Genomic DNA, 25931 nt, shown 5'->3' with positions numbered 1-25931 from the left:
ACTTGACCCCATCTTTAAGTAATCTTTCATGCTTTCTTACTAAAAGAACAACTTTGGTGGCTTTGTTACTGTTGCTCACGCCACCATTGAGCTCACAGCCTAGATAATGGCGCCATCTTGTGTTGAGCATATGCACTACAGGTCCACTTGGAAGATTTGGATATACAAATGTTACACTGCACAACGCTTTGGTTGGTGCTTCACCAAGCTGCTAAGGGTAGAAATGCTAATATGGGTGGGGTGATGCACTGACAAACAAGCCTTTAAGAAGCACAACAATGTATTTATGTTGCTCTCATCACTGGTATATTATACTACACACACTTGGGGGAAATCCTTTATTTTATTAATCTTGTCTTTCAGTTTCTTCTCAGATTTAAAAGTCATGTGAAAACATCAAGAGATAATTCTGCTTTCATTAATATTTGCAGATTACCTACTGTATTGCACATTGTAAGAATAAATAGGTAAAGAAAAAATAAAATAGACATTCAACCACATATATTATTGTCTAGCTAGCCACCAATAGTGCAAATGGTACCTTCAAAACCTCTAAAAGCTCCTTTATTTTATCTCCGTGTGAAATCGTTAGGCCGGTTGAATCTGTGCGTGTCTTTTTGAACCCTTTTACACTAATTTGAAAAAGAAATTCTTCATTAAGGTTTCAAGAAGTTCTTGATTCTTGCAAGTGACTTTGTTTCCTTTCCCGGGTCGTCCACCTCATCCTCTTCGCGCTGCACCCTTCTGGGATGCAGTTGGACGTAGTACAAAATGAGGCACACCAGTCCCAGCACTGAGCATCCACAGATTAAACCGCTGATTGTCAGCAGCAAAGTTCTTGTTTGCAGCTCCGGCTTCAACAAAGCCATCAACGACGGCGACATAATGTTAATAACGGTGCAGAAAATGTAGTAGGTGGTCATGGCTACTTTTGTGTCTTGTCCTTTCACATTAAAAAATGTGAATGTCAGGATGACTCCTGCAACTGCCCTGTAGAGAAACTCCAGGCTTCTGCTTGAGCAGAATTTGGTTTGAAGCAAGTGTGTCCATATTGTTGCCAGCAGCCAGAGGACAGTGAGCGCTACTGTGGTGTAGATACTCAGTATGAGAAGGAGGCTGTAGCTGAGAATGAGGCTGGTGATGGTACAAATTTTGTAGAGGAGGTAGATTGCTGTGGGGAGGCCAGAGGGCATTTCTCTGATATAGGGGAGAGATCTCCGCAGGCAGCGGCGATAGTCCACCAGTGACCATGCAATGTTACAGAAGGAGAAGGCCACAGATAGACCTGAAAGACAAGAACAGGCAGTGTAAGTAGTGATTCTTCAAGTTCGCACACATGTGTAGAGTATCTTTTGTCTCTACTTACACTGCATGACTGAGACCTCGTTGTGGCCCAGTAATATGTAAAGCTGTAAAAGGAGCTGGGGGGCACTCTCCAGGAAAGTCTCAAAGAGCTTGAGCATGCTCAGATCGGTGGCCACGCAAAACAGCTTCTTGTGAACTTCCCTCAGCTTATCCACCCCATCGCCATTTGATTTCGTCCAAACCACTTGGAAACCCTCTTTCAGCAGGTGGTAATACCTAGAGACAAGGCAAACACAATGAAAACAAACAAGCTGCCACCCTGCAGTGCACGTGTTATTGCATAGCGTGCTATTGCTGCATAGACGGTGATTCATTTGTAAGGCTTTTATCTTAATGCCATACAACAAGTTGAACACAGCTTGAATGTGGGCATTCCAGTTTATTAAATACCACTTTGTCAATGTGCGTGATTATCATAAAGCACGTTTTGACTCACAACATGCAGGCACTCCTTTTTGTAGGTACAGCAAGCAACCTCAAGTTAATTTGCAGGTGTTAAACTCAAAGGTCATATCCTACTTCGGCTACTGTGGTCTCATGAAAGCTGTAATTTTAATGGCATACCTGGTAAAGATGCCAAATCCAAATGCATGCAGGACAACAAGCCCAGGTTTTGACATGTCTGATATTTCTTTTTTTCCTTCAGGGTTTAAGAGAGGGTCATTCAAGTCATCCCAGTACCAGGCATAGCTGAAGATCTGAGTAACCAGTAGCCCGATCAGAATAAACATCATGGTGAACCCAGTCCAGACGTATTGTTCCTCTTGAAAATATTTCACAGCCAGTACAATGTCTGTCCAAATGTCCCCGACATACAGGAAGACTCCAGCGATGGTTAATAGCCATCGCACTTTGGTGTACCAAATGTCTGGCTGAAGCATCGTGTTGTCACTTGAAACTTGAAGTATCCGTCTGTGTTGCAGACAGATGTGCTTTTGCCTGAAGTTCAGTTTTGCTTTGAAGGGTCTGGAGAAATGCTGCTGTGGACCCTTTCCAGTGTTTCAGGGGCCATTCTGGTCAATCTGCAAAGAAGGCACACAAAGAAAGACATATATATAATATACGTGTGTGTGTGTAACATTTTGTCTTGTACAAACTGCTGCTTGTTTTTGTCATTGATATGAAATGCAGCGTGACTTTAGTCAGGTGCTGCGTGATACTGACCTTTGATCCATGTCATGAACGCATAAAAAAGTCCTGATAAGCACTTAATTTATGTAATAGAACAATTATTGATTATTTCTATCAGGGCAAATCAGAGCATTAGAACTCTTACATAAGAGACTGGATTGTTCTTACATTTCACACAACAAATAAGCCAAATCTATGTTGTTCAATTAGGAATTTTCAAAAGCTGGCAAAAGAAACATTTTGAATAAAACAGCACTGCAATTAAAAAAAAAAAAGTTTATGTTCAGGTAGCTGATTTATAAAATTTTCAGATGTCATTTACAGATCTGTTTGATAATATTCAGTCTACACAGTTATCATTGCGTGTTATCACACTGAAATCAGGCTACAACAAACACACACAAGCATTTTAACTTACCAGTGCACTCTGAGAGGAGAGAGGTGTTCATTCAGGGAAGGAAACTGTAAATGCCGCTGTCCTTTCTCTTTTAAAGGGCTCCACCTCACATAACTATACAGTCAGGTCGGAAATGTGTATACGTGTATAGGAACAGGGTCACAGTTCACACTTCCCTGTAACAGTTTCATATCTGATATCACCAGCAAGTGACGAAATGCCCGGGTTTCCACATATTTTAAAACTTGATAACAGAAAACTCGTGCACGACGATCTGTGTACATACCTTTTAATTGCTCTGAGCACATAGGCGTAGACAGGTGAAGTTATGTAACACCTCAGCGGATTTCCTGTAATCTGAATGATTACTGCAAGCATGTGATTACCTTTGCCTGAGCTCAATAAGCAGCTTGCCCTTCCCTTTTTCCAAAAGTGAAACATAGAAATGGCAAAAATAGAAATTAGTTTAAAAAAATAAATAATATATTGATAGATAAACATTGATATTGGCATAACAATGACTACTGTAGCTTCCTTTTATGACAACAGGCACAGGATCCTCACTGTAAGTTTTTGGATCTTGTCAAATATTCAAATAGGCTAAATCATATATTCATATGTTTTTCATTTGTTCATAAGGGAGCCAAGATTTGAGTTCCTCCCTTGCTATATACATAAAAATCACATGAGGGCAACAAACACTGTGGCCTGAGGCCGGGTGTGGCTTTGCCCTGTATATTTTCTGAGTCAAATAAGCAGCTGATATCATTAAAACCTCTGGCATATTGATCAGAGGAAGGTGTTAATCAGTTTCACCTGCTTTAGTGTTAATGAAATTAACAACAGGTGCACTAGAGGAGCAACAATGAGACAGTGTCCTAAACAGACCACTGACATTTTTCCCTCTTTGTTTTTTCTGACTGTTTGTTCACTAGTTTTGCATTTGGCTAGGGTCGGTGTGACTACTGATATCATCAGCCGATACCTGGACCCTACAGAGGTTGCACAGGCAATCCGCCTTCTCCAGGATGGCACATCAATATGTGCCATTGCCAGAATATTTGCTGAGTCTAAGTCTAAGAGCATGGAGGAGATTCCAGGGGACTTATTCTATTCAGTTATTCTAGAAGTTGAATAGGGCCTTAACCCATCAGCAGGACCGTAACTGTTTCTTTGTGTAAGGAGGAACAGGATGAGAACTGCCAGAGCTACAAAATGACCTCCAGCAGGCCAGTGAAGTGAATGTCTTTGTCAAGACAAACTTCATGAACGTGGCCTGAGGGCCTGATGTCCTCTTGTGGGCTCTGTGTTCACTGCCTGGTACAGTGAAGCCTGATTGGCATTTGCCATAGAATACCAGAGTTGACCATCTCTGGTGCCCTGTGCTTTTCACAGACAAGAGCAGAATCAAACTGGGCATGGAGAATGTTATGCTGTAACATTGTTCATCATGTCTGGTTTGGTTCCTCCTGGCATGCCACAATTCCCAACCTCGTGAACAGAGTTAGTTCCTGGAGGATGGAACTGATACCATTGATTGACCCCCACACTCACCTGATCTAAATCCAACAGAACACCTGTGAGACATCATGTTTCAGTCCATCTGACGCTACCAGGTTGCACCTCAGGTTGTACAGATCTGAGAAGAGATCCACCCTGGACGCCATCATCATCTCATTAGGGGCATGCCCCGACTTTGTCAAGCATGCATACAAGCACTTGGGGGCCAAAATGGACTCATTTGCCACAACATTTTTTGGGGTGTTTCTGAATTCAGCCCTCTGTCGGATGATTATTTCTATTTCTATCAAATGGTGTGGCATCCTTTCATTCCAAGCACATGAACCATCCTGTATCACTGTGGGTATCCAGCATTATTTTTCCCCCACTGATAGTGATGGGTCGGTTGCGAACGAAATGGCTCTTAGAGCCGCCTCTTTGACGTGAACGACTTGAGCCGCTCCTTATCGCGAGCCGTGTTTTTTTTTTTTCCTTTCGCTCACCCTCTCTCTTGCACTTTTTTTTCGCTTCACTCCGCATGCAGCCTTGTGCTTTGCGCTGGGCAGAGGGGGGAGGGGCGGTGGCAGTAGCACAGGAACAGAGCAGGAGGGAGAGAGACAGAGAGAGAGCCAGGGACAACAACGTCACAATAGAAAGGTATAGTAATCATCCACAACTAGTTTCAGTTGCAGATGATAAAGGATTCAGAAAGTTTGTTCATGCAGGCCCATATGACAGAGAATATGCCTCTTCTTTTTGTTTTCATATTTTCATTTATATTTAATTGTGTTATGGTTTGCAGTGTTTTGTGTTGTGTCACTTTAAATTTGTAAAAGGAAAAAGCTGAAAATTTAAATAGTTAAAAGTTGAAATGTGAATAGTTGATTTTTGTATTATATGATTTATTTATTACATTTTATGTGGAGTGAATAAATAAAAGTATATTTACGGTGGTCCCTACAGACAAAGCACATACAAACTTCAAATCACGTAAAAACTCCAAAACACGTAAAAACCTCAGAAGCACATAAAAATTCAAAACACGTACAAAAGACAACAGAAGTGCTCCAGGATGCTGGGCGCAGTGTTGAACTTTTGTTACCTAGTGACTACACAAGCCAGCAAGTACCAACGACCGGATTTGGTGTGTGGTAGTAACAGGTAAATGTACTTTTTTTATTATTATTATTTGACTATATATTAATGCTTGTGTATAAATACACAAACAATACACATATGCTTTCAATTGTGTAATTTAAATGATCTAGGTCAGCGGTCCCCAACCCCCGGGCCTCGGACCGGTACCGGTCTGTGAGTCGTTTGGTACCGGGCCGCGAGAGTTGAGGCTCAGGTGTGAAATGTATGGTTTTCAGGGTTTTTATCGGTTTTCAGCGTTATTTTGTTATCGTTTTTATCGTTTACTCTGTTTTCCTGGGTCTTTTCACGTGTGTTATGAATAAATCTTCTTTTTTTCGGTACCGGTACTAGTTTTATTTTGTTGTATTTATCCGCGACACCTTAAAGGCCAGTCTGTGAAAATATTGTCGGGCATAAACCGGTCCGTGGCGCAAAAAAGGTTGGGGGACGCTGATCTGGGTAGCTCTGTTTTGGAAGTTCAGTTCATGCTAGAAATGTGTTTTGAAGTTTGTACGTGTTTTGTCTCTAGGGGCCACCGCATATATTTATATATAAACATATATAAATAAAACCACTTTTCTTTTTTACATTAGTAATTCATTTTGTGCATAATTTTATATTATTGTTAATAATAAATTAATTAAAGCAACAAAACAACCTGAAGAGCCGGTTCGGAGCCGAAAGAGCCGGCTCTTTTTAGTGAGCCGAACCGAAAGAGCCGGTGTTGTGCCAAAAACTGATTTCCGGTATTTGCCAAAAACTGATTGCTCGTATTTAAACTGCTATAAGTAACTTGTTGGGCTATAATATGTGAAACATATGTCAAATGCATCCCTTATGGATGACAAAGTCATCTTGAGCCACAAACAACATTCGTGTAACAAGGTAGAAGCCGCAATCAGTTTTTGGCAGTGACTTTTATATAACCTTTATTTATGCAGTTAAAAAAATCTCATTAACATTAAAATGTCTTTTGTAAGAGTAAGTTGGCCAAGAGCACAGCAGAAATGGCAGCAAATATTACAATAGTTCTGTAAAAATATTTTAAGTGGGGATAAAGGACCGGATTGGTTATAATGTAAGTACAATAACACAGAGTTGTAAAGATACTTGAAAAACGGATAATTTTTTAATTCTCTATATAACCCCTTTGTAAACCCTGTTCACCGAAGTCTATTTACGAACATACGTAAAGATATTACACATAAAAAATACACAGAAACACTGGAAATCAGTTTTTGGCAGACAATCACTTTTTGGCACAACACCGGTTCTCTAAAAAGAGAAATCCCATCACTACCCACTGAGTTTTCTTTCTTTCTTTTTTTTGACCAGTGTATATTTGCTCATAAATTGTGTTTTTCCCTATCCTTTAACAAAATGACATAAGAGTGCAAACTAATTCTCACTATCTACTTTATGAAGGTGTGGCTTGGTCCAGGTTATTTTTAGAGTAAATTAAGCAGCTGATATGATAGAAAATATTTTAAGGGAAGGCTTTCTCCAGCCACTAAACTCAGCTTACATCTTGTACTCCGAACCTCTAGGCAGCGACAGAGAGCCCCAGCTGTTACTCTCCTGTGCGTAAAGATGGCTCGTTGGTCAGGCGCACCAGCTCTATCCGTGGACCCTCCCACTAGTGGAAGAGTGACACGCCATTCAATTGCTGCCTGGCCCGCTGCATGTAGGAAACAGGAGGGAGCTTTGAGCACAAGGATATCTTACTATCAGGCAGGAGGAGGGAGAAAACCCGGCTACAGTGAAGCAAAAGTTGGACGAATCGCGTCGACATGGGGATCCGAAAAAAGACTAACAAAAATCCGCCGGTGCTGAGCCATGAGTTTGTCATCCAGAACCATGCAGATATTGTTTCCTGTGTTGCTATGGTGTTTCTCCTCGGCTTGATGTTTGAGGTGAGTCCACATGTTGAATGGCTTATTTTAAACTGTGGATCACTCGAGGGATGCTCGGCAGGAAAAGTGAGGGGGATTATCGCTAGAATGAATGCCGAATACTCCCAATCGGTTCTCATGAGAACTGACATGGCTGTCTGATCTATTCTTCACACTACTTCCTCTCGTAATCGAAACTTTTCCCCATCACGATGGCCTCGCGTTTGCGTTTCATTCCAGAGCGTTCTAACCTCACTCAACTGCTCTCGGGTAATGTTATTTACACTGACTAAATATGAGGGGTTTTTTAAAGCGTCGTGGGAACTATTTCACTCACATCTGGCTGCTTTCCCACCTAAAATTCGACAAGCTATTTAAGAAAAAAAAATCATCGACACTAAGGCCCGCGGATCGAGTATGCACGCAAAAAGAAAATCAAAAACAAAAGTATTTTTTTTGCGATATGTTTTGCAGAAATTTCCCATCAAGCGGCAAGTTTGCATTGCAGCACTTTATCGAGCTCAGTGGTTACGGTGTTTGGCAACACTCTGGACTTGGGTTAGTTTGTATGTGTTACGTGGCAATCGCGCAGCGGTTCACACAGCGCTGTCATCACCGAAACCCGCTTTCTCCGTCACTCAAAGTTGTCACCGGAGCTGGGAGAGCGCTTCAGACGTGACCGGACACAGCGAGCTGACACACGGGATCGTGTCACACAGCACGGCAGTGTCTTAACGCGCTTCAATCTGCTCTGCTTTGAAGCAAATGTGCGTTAATGTCAAAGCGCGTTTCATCCAAGGCGGAAAAAAAGCACCACCGCTGCTGGTGTCCAGCCGGCCATAATTAAAACCGCTTCCTGTTTGTACTTTCCAAAGTAAAACTCCTGGGAACTACGTGCTGTTGGCAGCGTGGATGTTGAAAAGCGTGATATTTGCAGGAATTGTTAGATTTATCTGTGCTACTTTAGCTTTAGCTCTTTTTTTCTTTGCTTTGAGATATTTATTTGTTGCAAGCCGGGTTGTCTTGCTGTGAAGGACTAATATGCAACTTCCAACTGATATCTCATTAGCTGCCTGCCTTGATTAAGTTATCTTTACTTTAAGTGAGGGTAAGGAGTTTGTTGCTCTACATAATTCACATTTAGTGTCATGCATTATCTCGTGTTCTTAAATTTTCTGACTAAAAATATTGTATACAAAAAAATACATAAGCAAAATGAAAGTAAAACAATTGGAAGGCATAGAAATGTCAAGTATTTGTACCTGTTGTTTTGCTTTCTGTTATAGTTTTCCCTCTTTAGGCCAGGAAAACAAATATCTCCACTATAAATATAACTATAACTGCACAAAATTAGTGGGACACAAAGGAAAAACTCTGACTTCTTGTATTAGTAAAAGCCTTTTTACTCATATGGACACGAGTATCTGGCCACCTACACACTGCACCTGCAGGAGCTTTTATGACATCCCATTCTAAGTACATAGGTATTACATAATATGGAGTTGGTCCCCACCCCCCCTTCCTTTGCAGCTACGACAGTGTTCGCTCTTCTAGGAAGGATTTCCACAAGAGTTTGGAGTGTGTCTGTGGAAATTTTTGCCCTTTTATCCAGAAGAGCGTTGTGCTGAACGAGAGGCCCTCGCTCAAAGTCTTTCTTTCAAAGAGGTTTTTGTTTTTGTTTTTTTAGATCAAGGTGGCACAGTCAAGTTCTTCCTAACCAAACGCATCCACCCGTTTTCCTTGCTTTATACACGGGGACACAGTTGTCCTGGAACAGAAAAACTCCTCCCCAAACTGTTCCCACAAACCTGGAAAAACCTAGAATTGTCCAAAATGGCTCGGTAAGATTTAAGATTCACTGGGGCTAAAGGGCCCAGGGGCCCCCAAAACAACCCCACAGCATTCAGTGATTAAAAGATAAGGGCCAGAATCTTTTGTCTATATGGTGTATAGCTTAATAAAAAGACTTTTACTAATATAAACTCTAAGTGTTTTTTCCCACTGTGTCTATTGTGCAGAAAAGTTGTGTTTATAGTGATGATATGTTTGCTTTCCTGGACCGAATAGGGAAAAGCATAACAGAGAAAGCAAACAGGTAAAAATACTGAATATCGGTAAGTTTGTGTTAAACATAACAGCATTAACGCAGGTGTGTTATATTACCACTATATTCATACACATCCTAAATGTATTATTTCAATTTTTAATAAGCATTTTGACTTGTATTTTGTACAATTGCTGTCTGACTGAGATTGACACGACTGCCTTTTGTCTGCAGGTCACCTCTAAGTTTGCAGTCTTCTTCATAACTGTCCAGTACAACGTCACCATATCAACAAATGGTAGGTTAACCAATGGTGTGTGGGGAGAACAGATGTTTCAGTGCAGTACTTTCTTTTACTTGCTGCATTCCTCTCATTTGGATTCTAAAGTGGCACTTACGCAGCCCTGCACAAACCCATTTCAGGGTTCTTCCCCCCCCCTGCTTCCGAGCTAAATTTAGTCTGCCTGATTTATAAAGTTCTCTTGTGGCAAGGTTGCGCCGGGCGAATATGGGCTAAGGTGTAATATAGGCCTCACAATCCGAGTCCTGCTCCTTTCAAGGTTAACAGAATCTCTGCCAGCTGACTTCAGATACCGACACTGCAGGACCTGTTCGTGCTGTGTGTGGTGTGCAGGCTTCCAGCTCGGTGATTCAGCTCTTATCTGCTGCACCTGACGACTTGCCGTATTCTGTAACTTATTTACAGCTCGAATCTCATGAGCCACATAGCATCCAGCGTCCTAATCTCTCTGCAGTGAGTGTTCTGAAACGATTTCAATGATGGCTGCTGTATTTTTGGATCGATTTCTTTGCGAGTTTCTGTAAATGATGACCAAAACCACTCAGTCCATCTAGAATACTTGCTGGGAACTGTGTTCACGTATCGGCTATATCTGTTTTTATGGACACTGAGCTCAAGGGTGCATGGAAATAAATGTAACTTTAGAAAACTAGAAGAGATTCAGCGTGTATATTAGTTCAAATACAGTCTCTTGCGTTTTCAAAGCGGTGTAATTCTGCACAGCCGGGGCTCACTAATCCAAACATCTCACTCCAGGAAAGCGCACCTGACATTTTGGATGTGAATCAATCACAGATGGGTGTTGATTTTTCACTCTGCGTGACTTTTGTGTGCTGCAGAAGCACCAGAGGAGACTGCCGTGAACCACTTCCACCACGGGATCAAGGACTTGGCAACTATCTTCTTCTACATGCTGGTGGCTATCATAATGCATGCCATTATCCAGGAGTATGTGCTGGATGTAAGTGGGATAAAGTCACGGAGTTAAGGTCATCTCTGTTAGAAACTGTTCTGTATTGTTCACTGCTGGTCATCTTTGCAGAAAATCAACAGGAAGAAGCACTTCTCCAAAACCAAACACAGCAAGTTCAATGAGTCCGGCCAGCTCAGCGCCTTCTACCTCTTCTCCTTTGGTTGGGGCACAAGCATCCTGCTCTCTGTACGTACAATAGCCAGCTGCCTTTGGTTTTTGTTTGCTTATGCCTGGCCCCATAAAACATACTTAAAAGCTTGCTTGTTCTTAGGAAAACTTCCTGTCCAATCCAGTCAGCCTGTGGGAGGGTTATCCGCATACACTGATGCCGTAAGTTGTGATGCTGATTGTGGAAATTCATCAATCATTTGGGACGTTTCTAAGCTTTTTGTAATGTCTCGCTTTCTTTCAGATTCCAGATGAAATTCTACTACATCTGTCAGCTGGGCTACTGGCTGCATGCTCTACCGGAGCTGTATTTCCAAAAGACAAAGAAGGTAAGAGGACGTGCGGAGCCAGTCGCTTTGGGATGGGACGATGCGACGCAGTTTCCTGTTTGACTTCCACGGCCGAGCCGCATTGTTTCAAAGTCTCATCATCCTCTCGCTTAAATCACCATGTGCAGAGCCGCACTGCTGTAAATATTTTGACCATGTTTGGCCTCCCACCCTTTGTGTTTACTGTTTAGGAGGATATTCCACGCCAGCTTGTGTACATCTCCCTGTACCTGGTGCACATCGCTGGCGCCTACATTCTAAAGTAAGAAGCGCCCACTGTAGAAAGCCTTTAATTAAGTGTGTGAGTTGGTGTGGCTTGTGTTTGTACACTGCCCTTTAGGAGAAAGTTTGTGGTGTCCTTGTGGGGTTTTTTTCCTGTCATTTGTAATGAAAAACTCTCTAAAGATGTTTCTTTGTGTGTTACAGCCTGAACCGCCTGGGTCTGGTCCTCCTTGTGTGTCATTACTTTGTCGAGCTTCTGTTCCACATTTCCCGTCTGATCTACTTCAGCAATGAGAACAGGCAACTGGGGTGAGTTCACTATTAGGAGGTTTTAGATCGAAAGAGGGCAAAGTCTTAAAACTTGTCCTATTGTTTTGCAGTTTCACCATTTGGGCGGTCTTGTTTGTCCTCGGACGGCTGCTCACCCTGTCCCTATCTGTCCTCACCGTGGGCTTTGGCCTCTCCACAGCTGAGAACCAAGGTTTCGATTGGGCCGCAGGAAACTTTAACGTCCTTTTTGTTCGGTAAGTGTTTCTGAGAGTAGAAACTGAAATATCTGAACTTGCAAACGGAGCTGAAATTAATTTCTTTTGCTCTGACAACCTTTTTTAAAATGTGTATTTCGTGGAGATTGAAGCTAAATTTCTTGATATTTTTTTTTAAAAATTCATGTGCGGCAAATGCAAATTTGTAAGAAGCGCTCATAGACTGCTCACAGTGGAGACGTGAGGCCTTCTTTGTAGACCTTTAAGAGCATGTTGTATAGAGCTAAAATAAACCTACAGCAAGAACATTGTCATACAACAGGAAGTGCACTCCTGCGTCCATAAATGAGCATGACGCGCAACCACAATGCATCTTGTGCTAAGCAGATTAAACACTTCCTACTTTGTTTTTGTGTGCCGTTCCTACCAGTGTCTTGTGCGTAAGATAAAGTGCGATGCTTTTATCCCTCTCTCTACTAGGGTAACTGTCCTGGCTGCCATCTGCCTCACACAGGCCTTTATGATGTGGAAATTTATCAACTTTCAGCTGCGCCGGTGGAGAGAGCATGCCCAAGCTCAGACCTTGAAAAAGAAACAAGCTCCTTCCAAGAGCAAATCAAAGAAAGACAAAGGTGAGAGCACGAGCATGAATTAGCTCCCTATTTGCAAAAACATGGCTGGAGGTTCCTCTCCCAGGATTAATTAAGCTTACAACTTTCCATATTTAAAGCATAATATCTAGCTGTTTTTTTTTGTGTGTGTAAATAATCCTTTCATGCCCTAGACTGGCTTGAATGTAACTCTACACCTTTCTTTCTTGGAGTATGTTCGGCTTTGTGGTGCATATGCAAATTAGTCCTCATCTCCAACTCCACCTACCCTTCTACCACTCACTTCCAGTGCCATCATCATAGGTGCTTGCATTCAGCTCAGCTTGGACTATGAAACTGTTCTGTAGTAAAATAGCGTGGGCAGTGTTTATGTACGATAAAAGGAATTGTAGTGGAAAACTGCCCTGAGTGCTCAGAGTAGAAAAGCACTATTTGAACACAGCTCTCATTCACACAGTGGGATCACCACAGTTGTTCTTTAAAATACACGATTAAATGTCTTTTATTTTTCAGTTTTTCAAATGACAAAACAGTACATAACTTAAAGGCTTGTCTGCTCTTTCACATTTTTGATCTCTCCTTTTTTTTTTTTTTTTTTTAGCCAACGGAGTAAATGGAGTTAACTCTCACCAAGCTGATTCACCAAGAGCCAGAAAAGAGAAATCCTCATAAAACATTCCTCTCAGCCCTTTCCATCGCCTCCCCACCTCAGAGAACTCTCCTCTCACTCTCTGTCCCCTCCTCACGTCCGGCCCAGCAGATCCTCCGGCTCCTTGATCTACGACACGCATCTTCAGCTCCCACACACGACTGACCTCCCAGCTGGACTTCAAGGACCAGAATGCAGCTTCGCGTCTCATCCAGCACACCGTCATTTCTGAATCTTTGCCCTGCTGTGCTATTGTGAATGAAAAGAAAACCAATTAAGAAAATAAACTATGAAAAAAAAAAAAAAAAAGACCTTTATTTAAGAAGTGCCTATTGATACGGAGCGTTTTTTGTACAGAGTGTAATTTTAAAATTTCAGGAATGATCACTGCAGTGTTTTAATGTTTCTCCCATTTTATCTTTTCATGCTTTTTCTAAATACTGTGTATTTCAACTCGTCTCTTCTTTTTTTTTTTTCGTCTCCTTTTATTTATAACCGCTCGCTCTGCTCCTTTTCTTTGCCACCGACTCCTGCCCCTCTGTGGGGGGATTTTGCAGACACTATATGTGAATTTCCCTGTAATGTCTCTTGTTTTCCCCTAAGTGAGGGATGCGAAAAGGAAACAAAATCTTATCTTTGTCTTTCAGATTAAGACTGGGGTCACAAATCGACTCAAACTCAGTGTTTTCGCCATTTCGTTCTTCAGCGGACACCTATAGATGGAACGTAAGGTAGAATATGGAGAATTTTAAAGTCCCCTTATGAATAAGAATAAAGGTGAGTGTGCAAAAAGCATTCGAGGAAAACAGGAGACATCTTTGTGTAATAATGTAAGTAGATTCACGGTTCAGTATTGTGCAAAACTGCCAGCAAAGTAACCTGATGTAGCATTAAGTGTCAGAGTTCAGAACAGCTTTGTACTGAGATCATAAACTGTTGCGTTTGTATCTATAGTTCTAAGAAATAAACACGCCTTGTGTTTTAGCTTTGGATGAGATGACTTTCTAAGAGAGACGGAAAAGACTTAATCAGGCAATATGTCGGTTTAGTGAGTTTGAATCGCTGTCTTGTATGATCCTGCCTCATTTGCTGTTTAAGTGGAATTGTTTCCCTGTGTTTGTATGGCCTGCTTGAAAAATGTTCACATGAATGACTTGTTGTAAAAGCATGGACCGAGAATGAAACATAACTATGTTTTGTTTAGCTTTTAACACCCCCCTCCCCTCCCTTTACCCTACTATTCACTGTGCCATATGAGCCTGGTTGATATGCCTTTTATTTACATGCCATAAGATAAATTTGCAAAGCTACAGAGAGCAATCAAATACGTTTTCAAGTAGTTTCCCAGTTAACACCGGCCTGTTCCAAAAGATTAACCCGTTGGGTATGCAGTGGTTGCCTTTAAGCTGCATGTGGATTTCTGAACCTGTCCTGAGGGGTTATCTTGATAAAGGAATAAAATGTATTGAAAACAAATTCTCGGAGTTGTGACTTGTGTATTATTATCCGTGTACACATTTTAGTTTTTATTTGAAGAAAGAGGCACACAGTTGAGATAACTTAGATGAAGCCTGGTATTTAACGTTTGAATGCAATCACTTCTTACATAGACGCAACACCTGCTGGGAACCTGGAGTGAAAAATCAAGAATAGTTCATTTCACTGATATTTAATGCGAAGGGGGCAGTGTTACGACAAATTATGCCTCAACACTGTATGAAGCTTTTATTTTAGACGCCGAAATTAAGATCTCTAATTGTTTCACTATACAAGTTAAAAGGGGGCTTTGTGTTTGTCGTGATTTTCTGTCACGTAGGTATGTGCAGTTGTGGTAAGAAGATGACATCCACTCACTATGGGTGTGAATTTCATGGTAATTTGGGGATTTTAATGATTTCTTTTAAATGTTTTTGGTTTGTTTTCCCAGGATTGGACAATTCAACGACATAAGTGGCTTCAAAAAACAAAACTAAAAAAACACACAAGAACTGGGTGCACAAGTTAAAATTTATTTTGGATTTTCTATAATCCGCAATGTCAAAAGTATATTTACATACAGCCCCACTAATTTTTGGTTAAGTGTCTTTTAGCAAGTTGGACCACAACCATATACTTTTAGTAGCCATCACAAGCTTCTGGCATAATTCTGGCTGGATATTTGACCGCTCTTCTTGGCACAATTGGTAGCATTTATTTCAATTGGTTGGTTTCCTGGTACAGACCAGACTTTGAAGCATAGCCCACAAACTTTCAATAGGGTTGAGGTCAGGGTTTGGGAAGGTCGTTGTAGAAGTACAATGTTAGCCTGCTTTATTCGTTCCAGAACAACTTTTGATGTGTGCTGTTGGATCATTGTCCTGTTGGAATACCCAGCTGTGTCCATTTTTCAAACATCTAGCTTTTGACTTGAGGTAAATTAGAAGAATTGGGAGGTAGTCCCCCTTATTCATTATTCCATCCACTTTGTTCGATGTACCACTACCACTTGTACCAAACCAGACCCAGAGCACGATGTTATCACCACTGTGCCTGACAGTTGGTACAGTGTTCTTAGGGTTTGAAAGCGTCACCTTTACTACTCCAAATGTACCTCTTGTCATTGTGGCAAAATAACTCAATCTTTATCTTGTATGGCCATAAAACATTTGGTAGACTTGCAAATTTAAGTCAAGCTTGAAGGTGCTGATTTTGGAGCACAGGCTTCTTTCTTGGTCAGCTCCCTTTTAGCCCATTTTAATGTAAAACTTGATTCACCAATGGATAGCGGCACTGGTATTCTAGCAGTTTCCAGTTCATGGCAGATTTGACCCTTGGTTGTTCATGGTGGTGATTGTTCCTGAACATCATGAACAATTTCCTCTTATCTGAGGGTGATAATTTGGGTCTTCCTACAGACCATGACATTGGTATGTCCAAATAACTTGTATTTATGTACAGTTGTTTGAGCCAAAAATAAAGCTACAATTTTCGTTCTTGGATGTTCACTGAGGCAACTGGACGTTCCTATTGTTCGGAGTATTGATCAATCCAACAACTTCTGTCAAACAAATTAATTTTTGTGCTGGCAAAGAGAATTAACCTGTTATAGTCAATCACGATCACTAACGGGAAGTTAATAGGTCTTGGCCTCAAAGAAATCATTAAAAGCCCATAACTACTATAATGTTCATGCCCATCACGAGTGGATGTCAGCTTCTGACAACAACTAGTTATATGACAGAAAATTATGGACAACATGAGACCCCTCAAAACCTATATAATAAAAAAAGGTGTAAATTAATCTACAACTGAATACAAGACAGGAATGACTTATTTTACCACTCAAACAGCCAGTTTCAAGCTATACATCCAATGCTCTTCATACAGTTAAAACCACATGCCAGCCTTTTTGGTTTGTAGTTTCATACACAGGTAACGAAAAGCAATGTGTTTATCCCTACTGTAACTGATGCAGTCTTTGATGCCTAAAATCTGGGATATGGTCACTTTATGATTTATATATAGGAAATAGCTTTGCCTTCTTTTAATAGTTTTTCTCAAAAAAAAAAAAAAAAAAAAATAATTTAAAATAAATAAATATATATATATATATATATATATATATATATATATATATATATATATATATATATATATATATATATATATGTAGGCCACACACACGAAGCTATTTGCAGCTCAGGTATTTTGTTTGATCTAATTCAGATTCTCACCCTTTATATCCTGGCCAGTCAATTTTAGATTGATTTTTTTTTAATGCAAAATTGATTCCAAAGAGATTGTAAGTAAAATCTGTATAAAGCTACACAGATTCACACACACTTTTGGGACGTCTTCTAAATTACGCGGATAAACAGTAAATCTATTTCTATTGATTTCACTGCTCAGGGTTGGTCTCATTAAATATCTCTGTTAGTGAGCATGATGTGAACATGATTGTTGTATCTTCTCTGTTGGCGAGAGTGTGCATTCTTTCGAGGTGGAAGGATTCTCTGCGCCCAACATCTGGCTAGTAGATTAGAGGGGTTATATGTTATATTCATCTAGAAAGAAAAGATCAGGTACACCATCAGAAGAGCTGCTGGGAAAGTCTAGGTTACCTGGCAACCATTCATATCCTTTGTTGAAAGCATTGCAGCTGTTGTTATTAACACGGCATGCCATCTCTCGCTTCTCTTGGTTCTGAAATATTTATGTTACCAGTTTTTAAGTTGTATTTTTTTCTGTATAGTTTTTATTTATTTATATATATTTTTTATCTTCAAATAGCTGCTTCATAAATAAAGTGATTATTATTATTATTATTATTATTATTATTATTATTAACATAATCAAACGGGTGGTAAAGGCCTGATTGTTTTTAAATAAAATATAATATTTAATAAATTGTAATAAGAAAAATCTAGGAAAAATAGTAAGGGCACCATAGTTATACCATAGTAATTACAATGTCTTTTGTTTTGTTTTATATATACATCACATGCCATATCTCTGAAGATGTTTAGCCAAAGTTTCTTTTTTGACATTATTACAGAGTTACAGCAGCTTCACCAAGTACCACAAAGCAGTTGTTTCGTACTCCAAAAAAAAAAAAAAAAAAAAAAAAAAATCGACTTCAGTGTGCTTTCTGTGTAACATTCACATTCCGATGAAAGCGAGTGGAGCAGCCAGGGTTCAAACCACCAACCTTGCAGTCAGTACATGATCTGCTCTAACCTCCTGAGCCACAACTGCCCTCTATATGTTAACTTCATTGAACTTGATTTGCAACATAAGAATGAAAAGGTTTGCAAGTCACACAAGGTAAAAATTCTAAGGTTGTAATTTTCAATTTCCATGTATTTCAAAATAGGGTTAAAGGTCTCCGAGGGATTTCCATTCTAAGCCTAATTTTTCAGCTTTGCACCACTGGGAGGTGATGTTGTACAACTTTTAAATGTAAAGAAAACGCCTGCTTGCTCATTTGATCCACAGATAGTTGACCAGACAGTAAATCAAGGTAGCCAGATAAGCTGGAAACGCCTTGTCACATTTCCTAGGTTTTTAAAGCCCCTTTAGTATTTTTAAAGGTCCCTTTCGTTAAATAGCCACCAAAGTGGAATAGTGTGGTGAATAATCATGGCCTTGCTGTACATTTCCCTCATGCATTTACTGTATCTGACGAGTGTAATAGCGATTTTTAAACTAGGGTTAACCAGGACAGACCGAAATTGCACTTTTAGGGCTGTGGTTGAAGGGAAGCCCAACACTGCTTTCACCAGGCGTTTTATTCAAGGCACAGTGCTTACACACATCATTTATAGGCACACATAAATCTTTATGACCTTACATGTACACACATCTTGACGAGCCATTTCACCACAGCTCTGGGGATATTTTCTAAATATATACATAAAAATGCACTTGTTTCCTGTGTGAACCTGGAGTTGGGGAGTTGCTCGATCCGCGCATAAAAGTACAACACATTTTTGAAATATTATTGACACTGACGTGGCACAGTGGCGCGTCAAAGTAACTGCTTGTCAGATAAAATGTTGCCAAATCCGACGCCGATCAATCAAACTGCAAGTGGCCGGGTCATCGTGACAGGTAAATCGCCGTAGGACTGCTCACGAGTCCCCCGGTCGTAACCGAGCTCATAGCGCTGTGGAGCCCCAGTGATGTGGTGTGGCGTGTGTGTGGGGGGAGGATAGGATCGCTACCAGCCAGATAAACACTCGGCATTGGTTTGCAGAGCAGGAGTAACATGGCGGCACAGTTAGCCAGCAGAAATGTTGTTTCACTATCGCGAAGGTCAGAGCTGCTTCGGATAAGCGGAATTTAACAGCGAGGACACGGCCAAAAGTGTTAAATCGTAAGTAGCCACACGCTTTTGTGCTCCTTGTCGAGACGCGGCTTGGTGTTTTTGTTTTTGTTTTCTATGTTTTTTTTGTGTGTGAAATCCGCTGAGCAGAAGCGAGAGGCTCTTCAAATCTCGGTTGTGTCTTGTCTGTCTGGCACAGGCTCTCGCTTCGGCGTTAGCTTAAATTAGCAAGCGCTAGCTGCTTGGCTAAGCTCGCCGCCTGTATCGGTGGTGTTTTCTGCAGCAAACTTAATTAGACGACACGGGCAAAAAGCGAGCCTTGAAGCGGGGAGTTACTGCAGCGTACGCGCTCCGCTTTTTATTCGGCGGTGGCCGCATGTGAAATGGGCAAAAAGTGAAAATGCGAAGTGCACAACACTTTCATGTGTCATTGTGTGTGTGTGTGTGTGTGTGTCTGTTTTTTTTTTTTGTGCTGAGTGAGCTAGAGACCGTGCCTACAACACCGGACGAAGTTCGCCAGGGTAAGCAGGAGCCCAGTTAGCATGCTAACGATGTAGCCGCACAGGCTGGAGTCCCTTTTTTATGTTTTCCTTCTTTTTTTAACGTTGTTGTCAGAAAACGTGAGTCAGGACAGTTCCCATCACCATGTGCTTGAGCGGGCTGTTGTTGTTTGTTGTTGTACTATCCAAGCCTCATTACTACTTGACACATTAGGTAAGTTGGCGATTCCCCCCCTTTCTCTAGGGAGCATAGACTACTTTTTTGTTTTGTTGTTGCTGGTTTTCATTTCTTTTTTTCTTTTTTTTTTCTGAACTAATGTTTCTCCTGTGTTTGACGGTACTACTCGTGGACTTGGTTACAGCAGTCAGAATCAGCGCTTTGTAACTGTAACTTTGTAGCAGTTTAAGTCAGTGTCAAAGTTGCCCATGGACACATGGTCACATGACACGAGCACAGATTGGAGGTTTTTTTTTTTTTTTGTAGTGTATTTTGGCCTTGCTTTAAAAGGGTAAAATTGCCATGGATTCACACATGCACCAGTCGCATGTTGGTGGAGGAAGGAACTTAATCTGGAATACAGTTTTAGGCATTAATGCAGTGTCTGTTTGTTTTTGTGTGTGTGTGTGTGTGGTGGGTCTGCTTGTGTGTTGCATTGTTGTGCCTGTGTTGAAGGAGTGCAGCACTCTCCTTTTTAAGGGCCCCTCTTGCATGACTGATTCTGGACTATACAGACAACACAGCTTGTGCCATTTCAATGTCTGTCAACTGTTCTCTCAGTAATGCTGCAGGAGCGCATCCCGTGGAACCAGTTGAGCAGTTTCTGTTGCATCCCTCTCCCCACCTGATGGTGCACAGGGCTTGTCACATCACCAATACGAGATTTAACATGACATGCTGTCCAGCTGCAGGTTTGACTGTGGCTTCACTGCTTATATGGAAATGGGATGAGATGGGAGTCTGTCAGATCTCACAGTAGTCATATGCAAATTCTGGAGAAGATGTAACAGACAGAAAAGTGTATGTGTGCTGCTGTGCATGTATGTCTGCATGCATCTTGTAATCATACATCTGAAGTATGACCAGAGGAATATGCAAAAAGTGTATTTCTTTAACTTATTGTGGGTTTTTTTTTCAACCCCCCCATCCATGTATGCATGTGTTGTGTGTAAACCGCTTTGAAAGTATCCCTCTTTGCAAGCCTGAACAGCATTTAATCTCCAAGGGATAGAAGTTGTTGACTTTGTAGTTTGCACAGAAAGAAAATTGTTCAGGTATTTCAGTGTGTGGTGGATCGAGGCAGATTAAACTGTTCGTCCTTGTGAGAAAGTAAAGATGTCCTCCTGAGCTGACCCGATTTAAATTTTCAGGCTGTATTAGATAAGGGGTGTGGATCTCTTGTATGACGTGTATGTGACAGCCCACTACTGGTTAAAGGAATGCAGTCCTATTCAGAGGCAAACCTGCTTTCCAGCGCTGTTGTTAGATGCCTGTATGCTTTTTGTCTAGTTTAAAAGAGGAGACATACTAGACTACTGAAGAAAAGGGGGGGGGGGAAGAGAAAAAAGGAAAATATTTTTGTATAGCTTTCACTGAACAGAGTGAAAGAATGACTGCTGGGATTCACACAAGCATGTAAGCAAGTATGTGGATGTTTATACAAGGATAACTGGGTGGAAGTTTTCTCACACTCACTTGGCACTATTTGTGCGATGGGCGTTTCCTAAAAGGAGAACTCAGCCTGAGCGCATTGTAAACTGCAGCTCCAGCAACAGGTGTGTGGCACAGACGTGCTGGTCACGTCACATGATTCAGAATCAAGCCTTTCTCCTGCATACTTGCTTTCTTTTTGTTGTCTCACTTGGTGACAGACTTTTTGTATATTGCCCTTAAGGTCCTTGTGGCGTCCTACTGCCTGTTAACCGTGTGTTCATAATTTCCTAAATCAAGCCAATATGTTGCTGTGAACTTGGAGATAAGCCCCTCCTAATATACGTGCTGACTTTTGTCCTATTGTGAGTTGCTCTGTGTCACACGAAGTGATACTGTATTAGCTTGACCTTTGTTCTGCTGCATTTGTGTTGCCAATTCTTGGCTTTTTATTTTTTATTATTCCATTATCACAGCTGGACTAATATCTAGCCCCAGTAATGGGTCTATTTTGGATTTCAGTGCAATTATAGAATTGCATGCAACTTGTGTGTTTAGTGATTTGTACAGACTTTCATTCAAAATGTCATCTTTGGCTGTGAATGAATATAACTGAATTTTAGGGAATTTAATATTTGTCAGGCAAAGCAGGGCATATGAAGACAACTTTGACAGTGGTAAAGGAATGATCGATTTATTTATTTAGATACAGGGTGTATCAAAAAGTATAAAACAATTTCAAAGTGCTTTAAATCAGTGGGTGTTCACGGGTTAGCCTTTGAAACACGTACTGTTGAGAAAGAGGGGATTTGTGAGTTTCACGTGGTTGCTGGTAGGTAGCAGTGGCTGCAGTGATGCCAGATGTGCTTGGAAAACATGTGAAAATTGAAAGTTTTGTATGTAAAACTGTATATTTAGCCATATTTTTTACAACTTACTGCAAGCTTATGTGTCTGTTACTTTGAAAAATATAGTCTTTTGAAACCAGATTATTATTTTTTTGATACACATTGTTTTTATTGACCGATAAGTTGGCAAGCTAAGTTTTCCATTAACCTGTAAAGAAAATCCTCCCACAGCACTATAAACAGTTTTGTTAGACCTGGTGGGGGGAAAAAACTGTAATGATGTCTGTGGTCATGTTGCAATTTATAAATGCTGTTAAGACAGTAAAATAATATATAACAATAATAATAATATGTGATTCTGTTAAGTTTGAGTCCTGTCACAGGGTCTGCCTGCCATAACTCTTATCACTGTGGTCACCTGTGGTCTCAGCTCGTTTTCAGTTTTATTTTATTTTATCTTACTTTATTTGTACAGTGTGAATAACTATACCACATGCGCAGGTGAATTCCTAAATCATAAGCTTCCTGTAATCTTTGTCCATTGGTATTTGAAAGGAGAGGTAGCACTCAGATGCTGGCAAAATTACTGCTTCGCATTTTAGGGGATGGAAGATTGTAATTCAGTATGATCAATTAAGCTAAACAATCGCATAAATTCTTAACTAAACTTTGAGAGGCATGCAGCAAAGAGAGATGTGTCAACATGACGCTCGGATAATGTTGCCATGGGTAGTTTCACAGCTGACATCTGGCACCCTGACATGTGTTCAGACAAATGTGTTTTTAACAAGAGAGGGGAAAGACAGCACTAGCATCAACAGGTTCTGATTGACGCTGCATTGGACACACAGAAACTAGTTATTGGTACATTAACGTTTATCTTAGCAAATCTGTATATTTTAGACTTGTAACCAAAGTTCTATTCAAATAACAGTTAGTTTTAGTAAAATAAACAGTGACTGACGACTCGTGTCTAGGATTCGAAACCCAGTTGCAGTCGATGACTTATTGAGTTATTAATATGATCTGTTGACAGTAATCACTTGTATATGTTTTGGTAAGATTGTTAAGAGGTAGTTGTAAGCTGCTTTCTAGTTCGAGTTTACAGTTTTTAATTGTAGTTGGTTTCTTTAGTCTTCTTGGAGAGTTAACTGATGGTCACTGGGGTTGTTGGTTGCCTAAAAAAGGAATTTCAAAAGGAAAATTATGCAGAACTTGGATCTCCCTCCAGGGAAAGCCTTGCTGGAGAAATCAGCCTTGTCATATGGCAGACCTTCCCAAAGTGTGGGGCCCGCCCCTAGGGGGGCGCAGAGCCATTGCAGGGGGGCGCGGTATGAAGGGGGGGCTTGGACACTGCTAGCACGGGGTTCCCACACAAACGTAAAGCAGGAGATGAAGCATCGCTGAATATGTTTCCAAACCAACCTCATTCTAAGCCACAGACTAGAAAATATGGTGAAGCATATCTGCCCTTTGATTTCACCGGCACAAGTGCCGAGGTAGGTCTCCCCTGCATAATTGGCTTTCCCTTCGTCGGGAGTAGCGCTGGGCTCTTCAAATCACGGACAAACAGTATCCCACATTCTTGATTTTTAGTTCACAAACACTTCTCATAATGACTAACTACTCCTGACATTTTGGAGATGTTAGCTCTTTATACAGTAAAAGTACAGCGGGATACATATAATATCAGGCTGATCCTGCCACAATTTGTTCCCCCGGTTCAAATCCCGGACAAACAGTATCCCACAGCTGTTTATGTGTTTAAACCCATTTTGCACAGAGAGACATTTTTGGAAAAATGTATTGATAGCAATGTTGAATATTATTACACAGGAAAAAAACAACTACACGTAAAATAATCACACCATGATGCCTCTGCCTTTCTAAATGGAGGGACAGTAACTGTGTGTGTATGTAAGCGTGTAAAAACTGAAGATAGTCAGATTAACAGTATTTCGTCTCTATCTGCCATTCTGCAATTCATCTCATGTAAACAATAACGTGGCGCACAGCGTGACGTGAAAAAAGGCACATACCTTTGACGTTGCATGACGAACTCTGTATTCCTCGTCCACACCTAAACGCAAAAAAGGAGTTTTAAAAAAAAAATGCAGTTTTCGGTGATTCGAAACGCCGTTTACGTGTGGACGAAACAGCTGCCTTTTCAAAAATACCCGTGTAGGTGCGGACGTAGCGTAACAGAGTTAGTAGTTTATTTTATTACTACCTGTAATTTATTGCAGATTACTTGTATTTGCTTAATTGTTTACTAAATGTTTGAGGTGTGAAATAAACCGCAATGGAGCAAAATAGGGGTGTGTGTGGTTGGAGGATGTGTTTGTGCGTGTGCGAACATTATTCTTGTAAAACAAAGGGGGACCTAGCAAAAAAAGTTTGAGAACCACTGTCATATGGTACCTCTGTGACCCATGAGCAATCTGGTGAACAATGATAATGCTGGGTTAATTTTAACACACAAGTATTTAAACAATGACATCAGAAGCCTTTTTAACCATGTCACATTTTAGCGGTGAACAAAACTACTCCTCTTGTTACTACACACAGTTGCTAACATTGTTAAGCTGACTCATTTGAACCAGGCTGGAAGATGACATCCATGTGTCTGCTGCTTAGCACAGTCCGCTCTGACCACCACCACAGACCTCTGACTTACTTGAGGGCTTTAATGTTTTAAAGACAACAGCTAACACTCACAGTTGTGCAGCTTCATATTTATGAGAATGTTGAAATGTATCGCTGGTCTGTTTTCAAGTGTGCACATTTAATTCAGTGTGTTTCTTTGCTTTTAACAGAGTTTACAGTGACCACTGGGGAATTATTACCTTAAAGTGGCTCTTGTTTGTAGGTAGGTTAGATGTACCAGATTTACCTATGCTGTGTTATCTATCCATCACATGCTGTGAGTGTTTTCTTGACATGGTGCACCCCTCCCCTTGGTATCTATATGCCTTGTCTTGCTGGGCATCTCACCCTGCTGTCTCTGCGTTTGTGTTGTCATGGAAACAGCAATGTGACAGGTCCTGGGTGGGCGTGAGGGATGAGCTGTGGGGTAATGGCCAGGTTTTTACAGCAGAGGGAGAGAAGAGGGTGTAACGGCAGAGGAGAGGTATCTGAAGCAAGGCCGAGATGATTGGTGAAAAAGCTGTGAGGGCTTTGACGCCAAGAGGAGAAGTGTGTGTGGGGGGGGAGAATTTATCCCCTCTGTGCTTCAAGACTGTTTTCATTGTGTTATTAAATGAACTCAAATCAATCATCTCATCTATTTGCGATGTGGAGTGGAAAGAGAAACCACATTGGATATGGTTTCTCTTTTTAGTTAAACTGCTTGTGGGCTTTCTAGAAAGTTCTGAAGATGCTTTCTCATCATATATTGTCAGATAAGTTGATATACAGGATTGGAACTGATCTATTGGACAATTATGTTAATTTTTTTTAATGCATATGTCCTTGTACTATGTCACGCGTCAGTACAATTTGGCTAGAAGGCTAGCTACATAGCATTGAAAGAGCTAACAACAAAGGGTCTCCAGTATGGAGGCATTAAAGGTTCACTTTGCCAACAAGTTCTCTTTGTTTGTGCTAATTTGTGTCAAAATTTTGATTTAACAGCAAACTATGGGCAAGTCCTTTGACAATGTCGCTACTGTCAGTTTCGCTCTCATTTTTTCAGTTTCTGTGTGTCCTTCCTTCCCGTGACGAATACTGGATATTAATTTCAGTTCACTTTTATTTATATAGAGCTCATTCACAACAGATGTCAAGGTGCTTCATGAGGGAGTGAAGGAAATTCTACAGTTTGAAAATCAGACTTGTCTTATTAGCAAGTAATTGGCAACTGTAGGAAGGAAGAACTCCCCTGTTTGTTTTGTTTGTTTGTTTTTTTAACTAGAGCTGGGCGATATGA

The 25931-nt window shown here is 40.8% G+C and overlaps 3 protein-coding genes across 12 annotated transcripts in view; 2 read left to right on the top strand and 1 right to left on the bottom strand.

The window, feature by feature from the left end:
* Positions 1–337: 337 nt before the first annotated feature.
* On the bottom strand, positions 338–24059 carry xkr9 (XK, Kell blood group complex subunit-related family, member 9). 2 transcript variants are annotated; one of them, XM_082547058.1, is made up of 6 exons: positions 4448–4884; positions 3180–3313; positions 2915–3069; positions 1930–2387; positions 1367–1581; positions 338–1285 (listed from the first exon to the last, which is right to left on the bottom strand). In XM_082547058.1, the coding sequence occupies exons 4-6, from the start codon at positions 2244–2246 to the stop codon at positions 657–659; spliced, it is 1161 nt and encodes a 386-aa protein (XP_082403184.1). In that variant the 5' UTR covers positions 2247–2387; positions 2915–3069; positions 3180–3313; positions 4448–4884; the 3' UTR covers positions 338–656. The 2 variants fall into 2 exon arrangements, with proteins under 2 accessions (XP_082403184.1, XP_082403185.1); XM_082547059.1 differs by lacking the exons at positions 2915–3069; positions 3180–3313; positions 4448–4884 and adding an exon at positions 24043–24059.
* On the top strand, positions 7140–14680 carry tram1 (translocation associated membrane protein 1). Its single transcript, XM_082546624.1, has 11 exons — positions 7140–7443; positions 9701–9764; positions 10607–10728; positions 10810–10926; positions 11012–11070; positions 11153–11237; positions 11429–11499; positions 11664–11768; positions 11840–11983; positions 12425–12576; positions 13157–14680. The coding sequence occupies exons 1-11, from the start codon at positions 7321–7323 to the stop codon at positions 13225–13227; spliced, it is 1113 nt and encodes a 370-aa protein (XP_082402750.1). The 5' UTR covers positions 7140–7320; the 3' UTR covers positions 13228–14680.
* ncoa2 (nuclear receptor coactivator 2) overlaps positions 18690–25931 on the top strand; it is a 61707-nt gene continuing 54465 nt past the window's right edge. For 5 of the 9 annotated variants that reach the window (XM_082547054.1, XM_082547056.1, XM_082547053.1 and 2 more), the window contains exon 1: positions 18802–19058. The gene's annotated coding sequence lies outside the window, so the exon portion shown is untranslated. The other 4 variants (XM_082547049.1, XM_082547050.1, XM_082547052.1 and 1 more) reach the window with 4 other exon arrangements.

The sequence above is a fragment of the Aulonocara stuartgranti genome (assembly GCF_965226115.1).
Source record: "Aulonocara stuartgranti genome assembly, chromosome: 9".
Classification (NCBI taxonomy): domain Eukaryota; kingdom Metazoa; phylum Chordata; class Actinopteri; order Cichliformes; family Cichlidae; genus Aulonocara; species Aulonocara stuartgranti.
The sequence above is the reverse complement of the archived record's forward strand: the minus strand, read 5'-3'. Positions and strand labels throughout refer to the sequence as shown.

Excerpts from the sequence above, each read along its gene's own strand:
- xkr9 (XM_082547059.1), bottom strand. The coding sequence starts at position 2,246 with ATGCTTCAGCCAGACATTTGGTACACCAAAGTGCGATGGCTATTAACC. Across the intron at positions 1,582-1,929 it reads GGATTTGGCATCTTTACCAG|GTATTACCACCTGCTGAAAG; the intron begins GTATGCCATTAA and ends CCTTGTCTCTAG. Across the intron at positions 1,286-1,366 it reads CGAGGTCTCAGTCATGCAGT|GTCTATCTGTGGCCTTCTCC; the intron begins GTAAGTAGAGAC and ends CTTGTCTTTCAG.
- tram1 (XM_082546624.1), top strand. The coding sequence starts at position 7,321 with ATGGGGATCCGAAAAAAGACTAACAAAAATCCGCCGGTGCTGAGCCAT. Across the intron at positions 10,927-11,011 it reads GCACAAGCATCCTGCTCTCT|GAAAACTTCCTGTCCAATCC; the intron begins GTACGTACAATA and ends GCTTGTTCTTAG. Across the intron at positions 11,984-12,424 it reads TTTAACGTCCTTTTTGTTCG|GGTAACTGTCCTGGCTGCCA; the intron begins GTAAGTGTTTCT and ends TCTCTCTACTAG.